This window comes from Heterocephalus glaber, unplaced genomic scaffold, assembly GCF_053883595.1.
Source record: "Heterocephalus glaber isolate CG9 unplaced genomic scaffold, H.glaber_assembly_v1.0 deba00001532, whole genome shotgun sequence".
NCBI classification, from domain to species: domain Eukaryota; kingdom Metazoa; phylum Chordata; class Mammalia; order Rodentia; family Bathyergidae; genus Heterocephalus; species Heterocephalus glaber.
This window is the reverse complement of record NW_028258330.1, coordinates 25535733-25556887: the sequence shown is the minus strand read 5'-3', so window position 1 is coordinate 25556887 and position 21155 is coordinate 25535733. Positions and strand designations below refer to the sequence as shown.

The following is a 21155-nucleotide window of genomic DNA, read 5'->3' as shown; positions in this document are numbered from 1 at the left end:
TTGGTCAACTGCCTTCAAAGTCTCTTTCCTGTATAATTTTAGGTGACACTTTCTTTCAGGCAGAACTCAGTATCCTTAGAGAGACACTGGCCCAGGATTTCTCTGTTTATCTCACACAGGAAAAATGTTGTAATATTCCTTCTAAAACTCTTTAAAGGTTAAATCTGTATTTGAGACCATCTGGAATCACAAGCGGCCAGCATTTGGAGTGTAACTTAAGATTTTAGTCTTAAGTTAAAACTAAAATTTCAGTTGAAATCCAAGTTATATGTCAAGCCAGTCTTAACTCGAGGATCCTCTGTACTTTCAAATCCACAGAAATTCAGGCTGATAACGGCCTCTGCTCATGGGGTTGGAGCCTGAGTCATTTAATTTGTAACACTCTGGATACTGATTTTAAAAGAATCATATGTATTATTTAATCTGAAAAGTAAAAAGTTTTAAAAGACAGTTCCAATCAAAGATTTCAACATTAAGCTCTCTCCTTTGCTCCCTCAAAGCTGTAAGAAGCCTAGTCCAACTTAAATCAGGCTAGTGTGTGGAAGGGGAAGGGGGAAACAATTAGAATCTGACTTTAGGAAGGAAATATTACTGTCTTTTGAGGATCAGGTGAAAAAAGTGACTGGAATCAGTGAAGAAATCCTAAAAAAAATTCTAAGATGGTGTTACCTTACGACAGACTACTTTTATTTAACTCAATCACCTTTAGGTTTTGAAAAGGACAGAATTATTACAGTCTGTGACCTCATTTATTCACATTCCAGAAGAAGATATAAATCAGGTGTAGTAAAAACTAAAATAACATGCAGAGGATGAAAACTTTTCTACAGTCAATAAATGCTGTTCCATTAAAGGGAAAGAGACTAGAGTTTTGTTGTGTGAGAGACAGAGGTACATCCATGTCTGAAGAAAATCTAGTCATTCACCCTGGCAAATATTATAACATATAAAGAGGTTCAAAGAGATCATATAGAGGCAAACTGTGAAAGGTCTTAGCTGAGGCTAAAAATTCTATCTAGTCACAAGAAGCACTGAAGGTTTTTGAGCAAGAATGCAACATATCAGATGGCACATTAAGACTATTAATTTAAAAGTGGTGAACACTGTGGTTAGAAGGATAAACAAAGACAGAAATATTAATTAATAATAGCAAACAAAGGATTTGCATTTATTTCTCTAAAAAGTATAAATAACCAGTAAGTACATGAAAATGTTCAACATCATTAGCCATCAGAGAAATGCAAGTCAAAATCACAGAAACCCAATACTTCATACCCATTACGATGGCCACAACCAAAAAGATAGGTAAAAGGCACTGGCAAGGAGGTAGAGAAATTGGAATCCTCATATAATGCTGGGGGAGATTCAAAATAGTACGGCTCCTCTGAAAAATAATTTGGAATTCCTCAAAATGCTCAACATCAATACTGCATGACCCAGCAATTCCATTCTTAGATACATATCCAAGTGAAAACATACATTCTCACAAAAACTTGCACAAATGTTCATAGCATTATTTATCACAGCTTTATTCACAAAACTCATAAAAGTAAAACCAACTCAAATATCCACCAACTAATGAATAAAATCTGGTATATTCATACAATGAAGAGTTATTTGACAATAAAAGGGTAAAAGTGATGCAGTACTGATACATGCTAAAACATGGATCGACCAACCTTAAGAATGTTATGCTAAGTGAAAGAAGACACAAATTGTATGACTTCATTTATATGAGATATTCAGAATAGGCAAATCTATAGACAAAAAGTAGGTAAGTCATTGTGTAGACCTGTGGGTTGCTGGGGAAAGTGGGGAGTAATGAAAACTGTTCTAAAATTAAATGTTGTAATGGACACATAACTGTTTATGTACTAACACTGATTCTTTTTTTTTTTTGTACCGGGGATCGAACTCAGGACCCTGCGCTTGCAAAGCAGGCAGCAGTACCACTAAGCTAAATCCCCGGCCCCTAACATTGATTAACGGATAAAGTGTACAAATGTGAATCAGACCTCAGTAAAAGTATTAATACAAAAAAAGAGCACTTGACCAGGTGCTCATGTTTAATGATTTTGTTGTTGTTGTTGTTTTGTTTTTTTGAGACAGGCTCTTATTATGTGATCTAAACTGGCCTTGAACTCACTATGTAGTCCAGGCTGGCCTTGAACTTGCAACAATCCTCCTTCCTCAGCCTGCTGAGTGCTGGGATTACAGGCATGCATCACCACACCCCGCATGTTTAATGATTTTTTTTTTAACCTGCAAAAATATCCAAGAATCCTCTGAAATAAAAATGTTATTTTTATAGACTCAAACATTTTGCTCATTTATTCATTCAGCAAACATTAATTCAGCACCTGAGATGTGACAGCCACTAAAGCTTTTGTTCTCTTAAGATTATTTTTTAATCTTGGGCATAGGGGGAGTAAAGTAGTGGATCTTTTTAAAACTTACCAGTGATTTGAAGTTGTGATTTCATGGTCAGGCTACCCATTGAACCAAGTTGTGATCCACTGTCAGACATACCACCAATAGGACAGCAAACCTGAACATCGTAAAGGAGACATTTTATATATCAAAAATTCCCATTTAGGGGCAGGGGATTTAGCTCAGTGGTTCCGCTGCCTGTCCCGCAAGCACAAAGACCCAAGTTCGATAACCGGTACCAAAAAAAAAAAAAAAAAAAAATTCCCATTTAAAACATGTATAAACAGTTCTTACCTGGCCATTTCCTACTGAGGGCCCCATAATAACCAATGGCCTTCACATTGCTAATCATTTTCAATTCTAGTATTTGTCCTACCTAACCTATGCAAACTCTTAACAGTTGACCATTCCCTCCTCTGTGGTTTACTTTCTTCCCTGGAGCTCCTGAGACATGTCCTCTAGGTTTATGTCCTACCTCACTGATTATTCGTTCCTTTTGTATTCTTTGAAGATTCCTTTTCTTTCTTCTACTCTTAATGTCAGTATATCCTAGGGCTCAGTTCTTGGTTGTGTCTTTTTTTTTTTTTTGGTACTGGGGATCAAACTCGGGTCCTTGTGCTTGCACAGCAGGTGGCGAAACCACTGAGCTAAATCCCCAGCCCTCTTCTTTTATATGTCTATACTCATTCCCTCGAGGACACTACTGGGTCTTAATGGTTTTTAAATAGCATCTATGTAACAACATGTCCCAATCAACTTTATTATCTCCAGCCCAGACCTCATCCCTAAAAATCAACACAACTCCACTTGGGTATTTAAAACACTCTATACTTAACATATCCAAAACTGAACTTCACATCTTCTCTACAAACTTCTGTTCAGCAAGTGTTCTCATGCAATGGATGCCAACTCCATCCTTCTGGATGCTCAAATTGAAAACAAAACAAAACAAAAAACCCTAGAGTCATTCTCAACTACTTTCTTTTACATTTCACTTCCAACCTGTCAGCAAATTCTATCTCTACTTGCAAAAATACATGTAGAATCTGCCGGGATTTACCTCAGTGGTTCTGGCGCCTGCCTCACAAGCGCAAGGTCCTGAGTTCAATCTCTGGTACCAAAAAAAAGAAAAGAACGTGTAGAAGCCAACCACTTCTTACTATTCCATCAGCAATCTGTTCACTGCTGCCTTTAATAGCTGTCTTTTCTTTTCTCACTTTTTACTTTTTAATTATATATGAAGTACATAATGATTACATTTATTGTGGGGAGTTTTTACACAAACATAACACATCCTAATTTTTTTTTTTTGGTCCATTTCCCTGTCCACCCCTACTCCATGATCCCTCCAATTCTTGTCCCCCTTTCCATTTGCAAAAGCTCTATTTTCATTTTTTCCTTCAATTCTCTTTATCCCTTTTCCATTCCTTCCCTTCCCCCTCACTCATCTCGTTTCCCCTCCCAATTGAAAAACATATCTCTAGTTCCTCTCATCTTTTGTGCTTTATTTATATTTTGGGATTCTCATATAAAAAAACCCCATGTGATATTTAAACTTGTGTGTCTGACTTATTTCACTTAATATTATGGTCTAAAAACACATCCATTTACCTACAAATGACTCATTTATCCTTCTTTATGGCACAGCAGTGTTCCACTGTATATAAATAACACATTTTCTTTATTCATCTGTTGTAGGTATATAGGCTGTTTCTAAGATTTAGCTATTATAAATTGTACTCCTATAAACAGAGGTATGCATGTATCATTGTAATATGACATCTTTAACTCTTCAAGGAAGATACCCAGAAGGGGAACAGCTAGGTCAAATGAAATTTCTAGTTTTAGTTTTTTCAGGAATTTCTATACTGATCTCTATAGTGGTTGTAGTAGTTTACATTCCCACCAACAATGTAAAATGGTTCCTTTCCCCCTGCAGTCTGCCCAACGCTTTTTGCTTTTTGATTTCTTGATGATAGTCATTCTTTCTGGAGGAAGACGGTATCTTATATTGTTTTGTTTTTTCCGGTACCAGGAATTGAACTCAGGATCTTCCACTTGCAAGGCAGGTGTGTTGCCACTGAGCTAAATCCCCAATCCATCTTAGTGTTGTTTTAATTTGTATCTCTCTAGTGGCCAGTGAAGCTGAACATTTTTTCAAATATTTAGTGGCCATTTATACTTCTGAAAAGTGTCTGTTCACTTGAATTGCCCATTTTTTTTTTTTTTGGTACCAGGGATCGACCTCAGAACTGTGCACATGTGAGGCAGGCACAGTGCCACTGAGTTAAATCCCCAGCCCTGAATTGCCCATTTTTTCACTGGGTCTTTTATTTTGAGGGTGTCTGATTTTTGGGGGCTTATATACTGTATTCTAGATGTTAGTCCTATCTGAGCAATAGCTGACAAAAATTTTTTCCCATTCTGTAGGTTATCTCTTCAATCTGTTGTTTTCTTTTGATGTACAGAAGGTTTTTAATGTGGTATGATTCCATTTGTTGATTACCGATATTGTTTCTTATGCTACTGGGGTTCTGTTCAGAAAGTCCTTGCTTATGCCTATGTCTTCAAGAGTTTTACATATTTTATCTTCCAGCAGATTAAGTGTTTCTGTTTTAACAATTAGACCTTTCAGCTGGGGATTTAGCTCTGTGGTTCCGCCGACTGCCTCGCAAGGGCAAGGACCCAAGTTCAATGCCCAGTATTCATCTATTTTGATTTTAGTTTAGTACATAGTGAAATATATGGGTTTAGACTCAATCATCTGCATATGGATATCCAATTTTCCCAGTACTATTTATTAAAGAGAATATCATTCCTCCAATGTATGTTTTTGGCTTCTTTGTCAAAGATCAGATGGCAATGTGTCTGGGGTCATTACTTTTTCCTCTACTCTGTTCCACTGATTCACATGTCTGTATTTTTGTCAGTAGCATGCTGTTTTTATTACTGTAGCTTTGTTATATAGTTTCCAATCTGGGATTTTGATGCTTTTCCTGCTTTGCAATTGTTACCCAGAATTGCTTTTGCTATTCTGGGTCTCTTATCATTCCATATGAATTTTTGGATTATTTTCTCTAGATCTGTGAGGAATGTTGCTGGTATTCTGATTGGAATTGCATTAAATCTATCCATTGGCTTTGGAAGTACAGTAAAACCTTGGTTTACAAGCATAATTCATTCTGGAAGCATGTTTGTAATCCAAAACACTTGTATATCAAAGTGAATTTCCCCATAAGAAATAACAGAAACTTAGGATTTGTTCCACAAGCCAAAAATATTCATATAATAAATGATTATAATACTGTAACATAACACAAAATATAAAGAAAAATACACAAATTAACCTGCATTTACCTTTGAAAACCTTCGTGGTTGGTGTGAGAGATAAAGAGAGGAGGGTTATGGCACAGGATGACTTTCACTGTTTGTCACTAACAGAATCACTGCTATTTGCTCAATGGAATCTTACTTTTCTTACAACTTTAACAAGGGACCTATCCAATGACAAATGCTTTTGCCTCTTTTTGAGAATTTCATAGAAATGCGACACTACATTGTTGTTAAATAGATTAACTGCTCACACTGCTACTGCCTTATTCGGGTGGTACTTTTGTTTCCCACATTTTACTTATCTTCCTAATCTCATTTGAAGATAAGGACTGTTCCACCTTTTTCTCCTCCTCTGCAAATGAGCAAATGAGATCTCCTTCGTAACCTTCTGCTGTTGGAAGACAATCACCCATACTTCCAAGAGAGAGAGGACAGGGGAAGGAGGGCACAGATTAGCTCAGTTATGATCATATGAAATTCAGCATTTATACTACTTGTAGTGCAAGACATTACTCACTTATCAAGTTAAAATTTATTAGAAATGTTTGCTCATCTTGTGGAACACTTGCAGAACAAGTTACTTGTAATCAAATGTTTTACTGTATAGCCATCTTGACTATATTGGTTCTGCCAATCCAGGAACATGAGATATCTTTCCATTTTCTGATGACCTCTTTTCAATCTTCTTTTTCAGAGTGATGTAGTTTTCACTTTAGAGGGCCTTCACTTCCTTGGTTAGGTTAATTCCTAGGTATTTAATTTTTCTTGATGGTACTGTGAATGGTATTGTTTTTGTACTCTCTTTCTCAGAGAGCTCATTATTAGTGTATAGGAATACTATTGGTTATTGTATATTGATTTTGTGTCCAGTTATATTCCTGAATTTGGTAATTAATTCTACGAGTCTTTTAGTGGAATTTTTTGGGTCTTTAAGTAGAGGATCATGTCATCTGTGAATAATGATACTTTGACTTCTTCCTTTTCTATCTATATCTGTATCTATCTATCTCTATCTCTGTCTGTCTGTCTGTCTATCTATCTATCTATACCTTTTATTTCTTTCTCTTGCCTGACAGCTTTGGATAATGCTTCAAGGACCATGTTAAATAGAAGTGGTGATAATGGACATCTTTGTCTTGTTAACACCAATCTTTTAGATTCTGTCTCTCTCCTAGATTAATGAATAACCTAATAGGTCACCTTGTTTCTAACCTTGTTTAGACTCAGCCTCTAGTCTCCACACAGCTATAATGACTCTTTTATAATAGAAATTTTGAAGACCTTGCATAGCTCATTTTAGTCAGAGTAAAAGTCTAAGTTCTTACAATGATTTAGAAGATCCTATATGTGTGCTTCCTCTGCTCCTGACTTCTTGATCTTATTTCATCTCCTCTGGCATCTATGATCTGTTTATCAAATATGTCAGCATATTCTGGTCTTACAACCTTTATTTTGGTCTCTTGACAATATTAAAATCTGCTCTACCTACTCTGGTCATGTCTTTCTTCTATAGATATATAATTTCCTGACACACAAGTAATTTACTTGGTAAATATGCTTCTTGGTTTTGTCTCCACAGACTAGAATATACTATACACTAGAATATACCAAGCAGGCAGGAATCTATTTTCCCTGATGAAATTGAGGAGCCCAAAACAGTGGCTGACACAAGATAAATGCTTAAATACTGGTTCAGTGAAATCAACAAAGAAATGGCTAGTGAATTATACTGCAAGAACTACTCTAACACCTATTCTCTTCAGTCTTTAATGATGAAAGAATTCTCATGTGGAAACTGAATGATTCATATAACAAAGATTTTTATTATAAAGAACACTTTGGGGCTGGGGATGTGGCTCAGTGGCACTGCACCTGCCTAGCAAGCCCAGAGTCTTGAGTTCAATCCCTGGTACCAAAAATAATAATAATAACAAAGAACACTTGGTTTGATTCCTGGCTAAAATACTATATGATATTATTTGAATGATTTAACTCTTACAGATAGCACCACCTCTACCTCACAGGGTTGTTGTAAAGACCAAATGATTATATATGTGAAAGATGCTTCATATATGTTAAGAACTAAATATGTTCATTTGTTTTGTTTTTTGGGGTTTTCTTTTTTTTTTTTCTTTTCTTGTTTTTGAGAACTAAATTATGTTCTTAAAATAAAAATGTGTTCTTGGGTTTTGGGAGAGTGGGTAAAGCTATCTGAAATACCTCAAGTGGGAAAAGACAAAGATGAAAATCAAACTAAGTTTACTTACTATCTGCCAAGTACTATGTAAGAGGTGTTCAGTGACATACAATAATATTGAAACTGTATACACTGTCTTGAGTTTTTATACAAAATTAGGCCTCTAGTTTTAAAAAATTTAAATATAAAACTACTTTGATATTCCTAAATCTGCCAAAATAAAATGGAACAATAATTCCCACTGAGATAAACTCTATAAAATCCAGCATGTTTCATTCTTTGATTTACACATGAAAATCTCAAAGCTAAAACTGGCCTTAAATGTACTAACTAGCTCATTCCCTTAGTGTGGTAAATAATCTTCCTTTACCTTGTTTATTTACATCATACCATTTCAGATGTTTTATAACCTCAATCCATTGAAAGAGTTCTTTTATTTTAAATAAAGTATATGCCATAAAGTCACTAGTCTCCTAGAATATGAGAAAATAGATATAAAAGCCTTATCATTGTGCTGCACAAAATATTATTTAATTCAAAGTACAAAAAAGGCCCTCACAATACCAGAAAGCCTATAGTCACAGAACTATGACATCACAACAAACAAAAGCCAGTAAGAAAAGGCCAATATCTGGGTGCTGATTTTCTGCATGATAAAAGTACAATTTTAGTTACTGACTTATATGTACCGTGTCAATTACTTATTTTTGATATTAATTACAGCTGAGCATAGTGGCACACATCTGTAATCCCAGCACGCTGGGAGGCTGAGGAAGGAGGATGGCAAGTTCAAGCCTGGCCTGGGCAATTTAACAACTTAGCAAGATTCTCTCACAAGTAAAAAAAGGGATGGGGCCAGGGATTTAGCTCAGTGGTTCTGCCGCCTGCCTCCCAAGCTCAAGGTCCGAAGTTCAATCCCTGGTACCAAAAAAAAAAAAAACGGTGGGGGATGGAGATGTAGCTCATTCAATGCAAAGACCCTGGGTTCAATCCCTCAAATGGCCCTTCCCTGAAAATTATTTAAAGTTTCAGGGCTAGCAGTGTGGCATAGCTGTACAGTGCTTGCCTAGCGTGGCAGACCCTGGGTTATATCACTGGCATCACAAAAAATAAAATTAATTTTAAATTTTCAAAAAATAAAGTTAAATCCTCTACAGAAATAAAGTACTGTATTTTTAAAAACTCATCTTCAAGTAGAAAGGATTAAAAGCATATAGTGTAAACATTTTTAAGAACAAGGATTCTCTCCAGATAATTACAGATAACCAATGTGTTGTAATTGTGGAGTGTTCTGCCAAAAACATGCTGGTAATTTCAATAATTTATGTACTTATACATTATAGTTTTACACAGTCAAATTATTTTAATTCATGAAAAGGATAAAAATCATCATTTGCATAATAGCAAAAAAAAAGGAAAAGAAACAATCTAAATATCAATTGGCAACCAGTTTAACAAACAACATATAACACAAAACAGACAACAATGCAGCCATTAAAATATGATTAAAAAATCATGACTGAAAAATGTGAATGTATTTTTTAAATTTTATTGCAGTGAAAGACACATTACCATTAATCATCTTCAAAATATTCCCCGCACTCTTTGAACATATTTATTCCATCATTCTGAAGCAGTTCTAGAAGTTCTCTTTTGTGAGTGCCTTTAGTTGTACTGTCCTGGTTGCCTCGATGTGCTGAATTGAATCAAGATATTTATATTTCATGGTTATTTTGACTTTGGGGAAGAGCCAGAAATCTAATGATGCCAGATCCAGTGAATAAGCTGGATGAGGACTAATGCTTTTATGAGCCTAACTTTCCACTGGATAGCATTCAACAATAGCATTCCTGTATTTTTTTTAACCACACCTCATAAAGACATTCAAGAAAGAAGACTTCCAGAACTGCTTCAGAAGTGGTATGGGATAAGTGTGTTTGAAATGAGGGGGGAATATCTTGAACAGGATTAATGTCAATGTTATTTTACTGTAATAATTTTTAATTAAACACACTGTGTTTTTCTATCACCCCTAGCAAGTATCTTACAAATGAGTGAAATGTAATGATTTCAGGAACACTCGCTGATGAATGGATAAAGATAATGTAGTATACACAAAATGGAATATTATTCACCCATAAAAAGAAAATCTTGTCATCTGCAACAACATGAACCTTAAGAACATTTTGCTAAGTGAAATAAGCAATCACAGCAACAATATCTATTACATGATTTCATTTATGTAAGGTATCTAAAACGTTCAAACTCATAGAAACACAAAGTAAGCAATAGTTACCAGGGATTGAGGGCAGGTGTATATAATAGGAAACATCAACTAACTCTTTTCTCCTACTATTCCCTAAACATAGAATACTTCCCTTTGACACCAAACGTATGGGTTTGTCCCCCCCCCCCACCACCAATTCTTAAGACAACAGCTGAGTGACGTATAATCCAAATCAATTCTGATACTACCTACCTGAAGTTAAGACACAGATCCCACAGATTGTGGGATCATTCCCACAAGACTGTCCACACTTCAGAAACCAATCTCAAGTTTAGGTCTCTGGTACTTCAGACCAACCAACTATATGTCAGGTTCATCATTTGCTAAGATAGCTCATATAACTCAAGGAACTGATGTTTAACAGCTTACTATAAAAGATATTACAGGGCCAGGGATTTAGCTCAGTGGTTCTGCCACCTGCTTCACAAGCACAAAGACCCAAGTTTGATCCCAGTACCAAAAAAAAAAGATATTACAAAGAATACAGATGACCACCCAGACAAAAGAGATGAATAGGACAAGGCATGGGTCAAGGAGTGCATAGCTCCCATACTCTTCCTAGGCACACCATCCTCCTATTTTGTGTTTATCAACCCAGAAGCTGTGCAAACCCTGTGGTTCATGGATTTTAGTGGAGGTTTCATCACATAGGCATCAATATTATTTCAATTTCCAGCCCCTTCTTCCTTCCTGTAGGATATGAGGTGGGGCTGAAAGTTCCAAGATTCTAATCATAGATTGATTTTTCTGGTTACCAGTCTCAGTCCAGGAGCCCACCACGTATCTGGGAGTACAGGTGTGTGGCACTATGCCTGGCTCAAAAATGTTTTAAATGTCCAGGTTAACAAAAAATTATAAGGCAGGCAAAGAAACAAGAAAGTACAGCCCATCCATAACAAAAAAAGAGACTGTCCTTGAGAAAGCTCAGGCACTGGACTTACTGTATATATCCAAAAGACTTGACTGTAAGGACAACTGTACGTCAATTACACACAATAGCCAAAAGTAGAAGCAATTCAAGTGTCCATATGAATAGATGAACAAAATGTGAAATATTCACACAGTATTATGCTTAGTTAAAAAAGGAGCCACGGATGATGGCACATGTCTGTAATCCCAGCACTCAAGAGGCTGAGGTAGAAGGATCACCACAAGTTCGAGGCCAGCCTAAGCTACATAGCAAGACCCTGTCTCAAGAAAAAAAATAAATAAAAAAGAAGGAATGGGGCCAGCCATGGAGTTCAGAGGTAAGAGTATGAGCAAGGCCCCTGGGTTTGATTTCCAAGACCACAAAGGAAAAAAGGAAAAGAAGCATTGCTGCACACCACAAATAGGTGAACTCTAGAAACATTGTGCTAAAAAAACCAAACATACATAAAAGAATATGATTCCAGGGCCGGGGATTTAGCTTAGTGATTCTGCCACCTGCCTCGCAAGAGCAAGGTCCTGAGCTCGATCCCAGGTACCAAAAAAAAAAAAAAAAAAAGAATATATGATTCCACTTACACGAAATAGCTAAAGTAAGTAAATTCACTGAAATTGTATATATATAAGAGATAACTAGGGGCTGGGAAAAAAGAGAATGGGGACTTATTGCTTTATGGATACAGAGCTTTGGTTTGGGGTGATTTAAGTTTTAGAAATAGATTGTAGTGACAGCTGTATAACATTTGAATGTAACTAATGTCATTGAATTGTACACTTAAAATTGGTTAATATGGCAAATTTTGCATTATATATACTTTACCACAATAAGACATAGACAGACAGGATGGATGGATGGATCAATGGATCAATCTGAAGCCGGGCACAGTGGTACACACATGTAATCCCAGTACTGATAAATGATACATCAGGGATAAACTGAAAATACTATCCTACATTAAAGAAGTCAGTCACAAAGAACCAAATGTTGCATGATTTCATTTATATGAAATGTCACAACAGACAAATCTATAAAGATAGCAGGGCCAGGGATGTAGCTCAGTGGTGCTGCAACCACCTGACAAGCACAAGATCCTAAGTTTGATCCCCAGTACCATACACACACAAAAAATCTATAAAGATAGCAAAAGATTACTAGTTGCCTAGGGCTGAAGGGATGAAGGCCTGGGAATAACAGCTAAGGGGCACATTAGTGGGTTAGGGGAGTTCAAAATTGATTGGGGTGATAAATACACAACTCTGAATACACTAAAAATTTAATTTTTAATGCATATACTGTATTGCACATGTTATAGCATGTGTTTAGATGTCCCCCCAAAGCTTCATGCAGAGGAGGTGGGGCTTTCTTTTCCAGAAGTGGCTGAATCTGGAATGTGAGATGCTAAGATTGAGGGCATATGTTTACTAAACCACCACATGTGAGTGATTAGTTTGGCACCACCCTAACCCGGGTAGTCCGGATGGGATAAAAGGGGCAGAAAGACACTGTTAAGGTCCCCTTGTTACCTTTGCTACCTTGTGCATGCCATGCTGTTTCTCCTCTGCAATGCCTGTTTGCCATCCCTGCCATGGAGCCAGGTGATTATGGACTGAAACCTCTGCGAACTGTAAGCCAAATAAACCCCTTCCCCTCTAACTTTGGGTGTCGAGTATTTTGTCTCAGTAATGAAAGAAAAGTAACTAACACAGCACATAAACTATATCTCAATGTTGTTTAAAACAAAACAAAATTAGGGTAATTTTTTAATTTTTCTAGACTAAAATAATTTTCCACCAGTGGAACTTCACTAGGGGAATTTCTAAGTTATGTACTTCAGGAATAAGGAGAATGATCCTCAAAGAAAGTTCTATAAGATGCAACAATGACTAAGAAAATAATAAGCATTAGGTAAGTTAAAAACACTCAAAACAATATCTTAAGTTGGGGATCAAAAAATATAAAAGCTAAAATACTGAAAAACACCATTGTCAAAAAATAAAATTATAACAAATTTAGTTTTAAAGATTTAAGTCTGCTTTATCTGCACTTTTTATTTCATAAAACACAGTTAAGTATTCTAATGAGCTGAGTAGGGGTTGCTTTTAAAGGTAGAAAGGGGCTGATGACAGCAGAAGCAAAGAATAAGCAGAATAGTCATTCTAAAGTTATTTTCCTTGTTAAGGTAGGGGCAAAGCAACAGAAAAATAGAAAATAGGGCTGGGGATTTAGCTCAGTGGTGCCACCACCTGCCTCGCAAGTGCAAGGTCCTGAGTTTGATGCCCGGTGCCAAAAAAAAAAGAAAAAGAAAAATAGAAAATAACTAATAATGGTTAACAATTAGGTTACTTTTTTTATAAGGATTAAAACAAAGGGCACTTCACTGAAACTGGCCTGACTGAGAAGAGCTACAGTTTGGATCTTAAATATTTCTAGAACGGTCCATGTGTTAAAAGCTTACTTTCCACTTTGGCACTATTGAGAGGTAGTGGAAATGTTAAGAGAGAGGGCCTGGTGGGAGGTTTTAGATCATTAGAGGTATACCCTCCAAAGGGACTATGGACCCCAGTCCTTTCCTCTTCTTTCTTGTCCTACTGGCAATCGCCATCATCTCTCACCATGATTCCCACCAGAAGCCTAAAGGAAATGAGTCTGCCCACTCATGTAATGAAACCTCCAAAACTATAAGTCAAAGTCAACTTTTCTCTTCATAAGTTGATTTATTTCAAGTATTTGTTACAGTAACAGAAAGAGAAAGCTAACAGGAAATTTGGCTACTACTTCTTTGGAATTCTCAGATGATCAGATAAAGACTTAGTTTCACTTTGGTGACAATACAAAATTTAGTGTAAGTTATACCATTTTGATTTGCACTGGTCTGCTTGGGTCTAGGGCAGGAGCTTAGTACAAAACAATGGCCTCACAGCATTTTTATTTAACAAAACACGAATGGGGTGACTAGAGTTAACTGTTCTAAGATCTTTGAAAATGCTCAAGACAAGGCAAAGATAATGATTAATTTTATACATTTTATGTTCAAGTTAAAATTTCAAAGATAAGCACTTAAAAAATATATAAATTTCATGGGCATCTACCATGTGAAGCAGCAAAGCAACTTGGTACCCATCACAGTGATACAGTCTGAAGACACAACGGGGAAAAAGGCGTCCTGATCTGGGGGATGCCAGGATCCTGGGCCAAAGATGGTCGGGACTTTGGATGTACCCTGGAATTTCCCACGAATAAAGCCTTTAAACTCCGTAAAAAAAAAAAAAAGTATATAAATTCCAAAGAAGCATGGGGAGAAATTAATAAAACAAGTATCAATCCAAAGAAATGCAAAAAAGTAGACAATAGAAAAGAAAAAGGACTGTGAGACAAGGACTTCTGCAAAAAAATAATAGATTAAACATATGCATCAGAATCTCCTTTCATATTCCCTCTAAACTCTAAGGAAGGAATTTTCAAAAAAATTTTTAAATAGTAAAGGTTAGGAAAAACAGATGTAAAGACAACAGCAAGCAGAACTTCAGGAAGCTAGAAAGCAGATGGACCAATGCTAATTGACAGCATACCCAAGAAAGCTGACTCCTATGTTGGTATAGTGAAAAGCAAAGAACCAAGAAGGTTTACAAGGATTGTAGAATTCTCACTTACGAGGAGACGCCAGATAATTCTGGGAGAAAAATAAAGTTTGGACATATAAGCAGTATTGGTTGAAAGCTACTTAGTAAGTCCCCTGTTTTCACAGCAGAAGGCTAAGTTTGTTTTTTTTCTTCTAGAAAAGGTAAAATAGAGCATCTCTGGAATAGAAGACACTAGGCATGGCTAATGGCTGGAGAACAGTGTCAAAAATAGGGAAATTAAGGGAACATATGCAAACTAAATAAGATTTCCAATACACACATTCAGAGCTACAAATCAGATTTTCATCCTCCTACTCTCAAGCATGATAGTATTAGTAGGCAATATGAAAAACTCCTATCATAAGAAGTGATGTCAAAGGAAAACAAAGAAAAACTTGAAAACAAAATCAATAAAAAGCCAGGCATGGTGGCACACACTTGTAATCTCAGCATACTAAAAGACTGAGGCAGAAGGATCTAGAGTTTGAGCCCAGTTTGGGCAACGCAGCAACTTAGTGAGACTGTCTCAAAATAAAAAATTTAAATGGCCTAGGGGTGTACCTCAGTGAAAAGGCCCTAGGTTCAATCCTCAATACTTCAAAAAAAAAAAAATTATTCTTCTTACGTTACAGGAAATATAAAATGGTAAATAAAATAAGTGTGCAGGGCTTTAGAATAGACAAATCTAGGTCCATAATCCAGCACTGCTGCTCTGTGAACTTCAGTATTAATTTTTCTGAGCCACACTGTCTTCATGCACAAAATGTACATAATTTAACTGCAGTTCTATTTAGACTATAAAGTGCTAAAGACGATCTTAAGCCAAGTAAGTGTTAAACAGATGTCTCCTATTATCTGCCTGTAAAAATGTCTCCCCTTACAGATTATCTTCTTGAGGTCAGGAGCCATTCATCCTTTTATCACTGCAGCTTAACACAGTGTCTGAAGCACATTAATAAGCCCTTGGATGGACATGATGGTTCCCGTCTATAATCTCAGTTACTTGGGAGGCTGAGACAGGAGGATCACAAATTCAAGTCCAGTCTTATTATTCAGTGAGTTCCTGTTTAAAAATAATAAATAAAAGGGGGAAGGGTATAGCTCAGGGGAAATATACTTGCCAAGCCCCCATGAGACCTTGTGTTTAATCCCCAGTACCACCAAAAAAAAAAAAAAGAAATCAAATATTTACCCTATCAATAAACACAAAAAAGTTATGATACTCATATCTCTTTTCCCCCATATTTCCCATTTCTCTTATTATTTTTATTTGTACATGTTTACAATACATAATGATTATATTCATTGCAGGGAGATGGTATATGTATATAACATATCTTAATTCTTTTTACTTTCCTTCCTCTCCCTCTATTCTTCCCGCTTTGCTTTCCTGCAATCCTTTGGTCCCCTTCCCATCTACAAAGATCTACCTCCCTATTTCTTATTATCTTTTATTTTGCTTTTGAAATTTGGATTTCACACTTTGGATTTCACATATAAGAGCAGTATGTATGTCTGATTTATTTCACTTAACATTATAGTCTCAAGGTGCATGCATTTTCCTACAAATGACAAATTTATCTTTCTTATGAAATAGTATTCCATTGTATATAAATATTACATTTTCTTTATCCATTCATCTGTTGATGTGCATACAGACTGTTTCCAAGACTTAGCTATTATAAACTGTGCTACTACAAACACTGGTACCCCATGTATCACTATAAAATGATGTCTTTAACTCTTTGGAGAAGATACCTAGAAGAGGGATAGCTAGGTCAAATGAAATCTAACCTTTAAATAATACAGGCCTATTATTTTCTTAAAAGAAGCCACCAAAAAGACACTATAGAAAACATGCAAAACCAACAAGGAGAAAAACTGTTTGTTGAATTAGAAGGTACAGAATTCAAAGAGCTACACAGGAGTATTCAGAGAACTAAAACCCAATTAAGTCAAACTCTCAACCTTACAAAAATACAGAAGTATATGGTAACTAGAAATACTGAGTAGTCTCTCTTGGACAGGGCCACTCCACTATGTTCCCAAACCACTATAGCTATGTAGCAAAGGATTCTGTTTTGAAAAAAATCACTTTCTATCCATCAGCAACTACTATAAAAATGGACTACAGCTTTAATTCAGTTGGAAGTGGAACCAAGGAACTGGTAATGGTTCTTGTGTGTAACCAGTAGCTTCATCATCCCTTTGGACTAACAACTACATCTTGTTCCCTAGAGCCACAGTAGCATAAACTAGCTAGAAGGAATAATACTTACATCCCATTCTCCATTAATAATAGGAAAGAAGCTGACACTGATGTGTGGGCTACTGACGGAATTAGCAGACAGAGAGTTCTTTGGGTTGAAATAGAAGGTAAATACTCATTTTTATAACTTTTTCCCAGCGAAAGACACAGGGATAAACTCAAACCCATTCTATGAAGAGGAAAAGTTGCTTTCCTATTTACTTCCAGTTACTTTAACAAGAATGCAGGATATGAACTATCTTCTCTTCCCAACAGTAGTGACACCTTGGCTCTCAACGTCACACAATGATCTTAGATCACTGAAAGTTTACTATTCTCCAATCAACTGATTCAGTGTAGATTTTATAGCATATGGTAAAAATGATTATCTTATTCAAGAGAAAAACAGGAAGCTGCAAGGTTCAACAGTGTGTAACAGAGGTTAAGGAAACTGGCAACAGGATCTTACTTCGACATTCATTTGCTGGCTTGAATTCTGTATCCAATATTCCAGAATGCAATTGCACCATTTCCCCAAACAGCGTTCTGGTAACACTGTAATATTAACTTCTATTTTAGTTGTTTTTAGCTTTGTTCTGCTAAAGTTTAAAGGATTTGACATCCATCAAAAAATATATTATGAGGGCCGGGATTTGGCTCAGTGGTTCCGCCGCCTGCCTCTCAAGCTCAAGGTTCTGAGTTCGATCCCCGGTACCAAAAAAATGAAAAAATATATTATGGTACCCTAGATTTTATCTTTGAATAATGATTGTATAAAATTATATAACTGTACACAAAGTTGAATTTCCTGGCTCTCAAAAAACTCTTGTTTGTGAACATCTTTTAATATCCATGAATTCTCAAAATTTAAGGCCCTGATATCCACTACACTTTCATGCTTCCAGCAAAACTTTCTCAGATCAATTCTAAATATTAAAGATTTATTAAATAAATTGAAAGTTAATACTGAGTTTCTGAGTAATGTGTATATATACTTTTCTAACAAAATTTCTGCATTTTTCTTAGGAGGAGTCAAAAGGCACTGTTATTCAAATTGCATTAAAAAAACCAGAAGACCACAACATAGGCGATGCACATGTGCAATCCCAACACTCCGAGGCTGAGGCAGAAGGATCGGGAGTTTGAGTATAACTTGGGTTATACAGCTAGTTCAGCCCAGTCTATACTACATAATGAGACCTTGTCTCCAAAACATAAACACATACAGCAGAAGAAAATGACAGAAAAATAATCATTTACACCCACGTACCTAAATACTAGAAGGCAAGGAGGAACCAAATTATCATCTACTCACTAGGAAGCAAATGAAAGCAGAGCCAATCTATATTTCAATTTGGGTCTGCAGATCTTTACTTTAGCAGTTCATCCCACAACTATCTCATCTACTTTGAGTAAATCTGAAAAGGAACAGAAAAACAGTATTCTAAAAAAAGCAAAATACCACACATCTGTTTTCACAAGCAAACAAATGGAAATCCAGGAAAATTAAGTGGATTACCCAGTTATGCAGTGATTTCTTAGATTTGATACAAAATTATCGATAAAAAATTTGAGAAATCATGCCTCATCAAAATAGAAACTTCTAGCCAGATGTGGTGGCACACACCTGTAATCCCAGCACTTGGGAAGCTGAGACAGGAGAATCGCTTGAGTTCAAGAACACTATGGGCTGCATAGTAAGTTAAAAGACCAGTCAGAACTACATAGTGAGACACTAGTCTCCAAAAAATAAACTCCTATAGTCAGGTGTTAAGGCACATGCCTATAGTTCCAGCTATTGGAAAGGCTGAGGCAGGAAGCTCACATGAGTACAGGAATTGGAGCCCAGCCTGAGCAACATAGCAAGACCCTGTTAACCTTCCCCTAAGTCTTTTCAAAAGACATTAAGAAAATGAAAATATAAACAAGACTGAGAGATACTATTTGCAAAGCATGCAGTGTATACGGTGAGATCACTAGTCTTGCTCAATGCTAATTTCATGTCTTAAAATCAAGGTTTCATTAAAAAATGCCAAAAAAGATAACAGAGAAATAAACAAAAAATACTTAATGTCAGCAGGGATATAGCTCAAAGGCAGTGTTTGCTCAGAAAGCTCCAGGCCCCAGGTTTGACCCTCACCATAGTAATAATAATAATAATAATAATAAATTTTTTAAAAAACAACAAAAAAGTTGGGGTTTAGTATAGCTCAGTGGTAAAGCACTAGCCCAGCACTGCAAAATAAATTCAAAATTCAAAATAATTAAAATAAAAATTTATGCCAGTCATACTTGAACATATTTTGTCCTTTCCAAAATTACTAAAATGTATATATTGAGTCGATCCTCAAGCGATCCTCCTAACCCCTTGACTTGACAATAACAAAAATTAAGCCCTGACAAATAGCAGTTTCAAAATAAGAAATCTCAAAATTATTGTAGACAGCTAAGCTAGTTAGAAAATATTATAAGGCAGTTAGACAAGGAAGAGCCCTCAGCACTGAAGACAACTGTGGCCTGAGGCTCATTCACTAAAGGCCAGGCTACAAGAAAAAGAACTACACCCACGTACTTCCCCTAGGGATGAACAGCGGTGATTGATACTCTAAATAGGTATCAATCACCTTGGGTAGGGATCAAAACCTCCCTAGCCCATTCCTTCCTGGAAAGCCTTGTTTGTTCCTAGTAGTCTTGCTTTGTGACTAGCTTCCCCATTTGACCCACACTTAATCAGTATTACCTAAGTGACTCTACTTGTTGTAATCTTATTGGTTGATCATAGTTTGGTCCCACCTCATGATTTTCAATTTGATCAATATTACCTAACCAACTATACTTGTAATTTTATTAGTTGACTGTAGTTTTATTCCACTATGTACCCGCCTCACCTTGTGGCTTTGGTCAATAGAATACCTTTGAGAAGTAGGGTGGGCAGGAAACCCAAGGGACCGGATACCTTTCTGTCTCCCTTATAGATGCTACCTTTTTCTCAATAAATTCTTCCTACTCTTAACTTCCATTGTTCCTAGAATTCATTCTTTGATTTTAGAGAACATGAACTCAGAGTGTCGGACATCCAGTTATATTTCCCTTATGTTATTTGGAGGTCCATAAACGCCCTGTATCAAAATCATCACACAATGAAACCGAGAAGAAAATCACTGAAATAATTAAAACAGATTGTAAACTAGGTATGATGGCACATGCCTACAATCCCAGAACTCTGGGAGGCCAAGCAGGAAAATCACCAAGTTTGAGCCTAGCCTAGGGAATGTTGGCAAAACTGTCTCAAAATAAAAAGGACAGCGGATATACTTCAGTGTGAAGGTCCTGGATTCAAACCACAAAAAGCCACTAAAAACAACAACAACTCACTTGTAATTTTACAGGCAAACTGACTGCGGATCCCCTAAAAATCAAATTTCTTCTAACAAGATCCAACATTTTCCTTCTCTAAAATGAATTTTAAATGACAAAGAACTTACTTGCCTATAAGCTGAACCCTTGTTTGACCCCAGTAGGTATACAGTTAATGAGGAACAAATTAAAAATGTAAGAAAGTTTCTGCCCTAGATCAAGCTGCACCTAAACAGAAAGCACTACTTTTAATTCTTTATCATCAAATGTTTACTGAGGAACTACAGTATATATTGGAAAGAATGGTTCTGAATTGGCAATTCTCCATCTGATTGATTAGCTAGTTGCTGCTAGTCTGAGAGGATGGAAAGCACACCAGGAGACTCGGAGACAAAGTGAAAGTAAAGCTTTATTTACACCTGCAGGCCAGCCTGCATCTGCATGCTGGAGACTGGCCTTTGTCCAGCACTTGATCAAGGGTGATATACTTTCTGGAAGAGGGCGGTTACAAGCAAAGCACATCTAGTATACATTTATTGGTTACAGAGTTCGAATATGCATTAGCAGGTGGGCTCGACTGTGGTATTGGTCCGTACATAATATTACCAGAGAGCTTATTGGGTATTTAAGCATGAGGTTAATATTTCATTTTGGCAAAATGACAAAACTACTTTAGAGACAAAGACAGTCCTGAGATTCAGAAGTTGGCTTGGACATGTTGAACAAAGAAAAATTTCAAGTGGTGAATATTCCAT

The 21155-nt window shown here is 36.3% G+C and overlaps 1 protein-coding gene across 4 annotated transcripts in view; it reads right to left on the bottom strand.

The window, feature by feature from the left end:
* The window catches only part of Itch (itchy E3 ubiquitin protein ligase), a 124881-nt gene that overhangs the window by 80392 nt on the left and 23334 nt on the right, over positions 1 to 21155 (bottom strand). For 3 of the 4 annotated variants that reach the window (XM_087188888.1, XM_087188887.1, XM_004867917.4), the window contains exon 3: positions 2458 to 2548. The exons of the other annotated variant lie outside the window; for it this stretch is intronic. In XM_087188888.1, the coding sequence (XP_087045014.1) occupies positions 2458 to 2527 (70 nt within the window). In that variant the 5' untranslated portion in view covers positions 2528 to 2548. The remainder of the gene's footprint in view (positions 1 to 2457; positions 2549 to 21155) is intronic. 4 annotated transcript variants of the gene reach the window in all.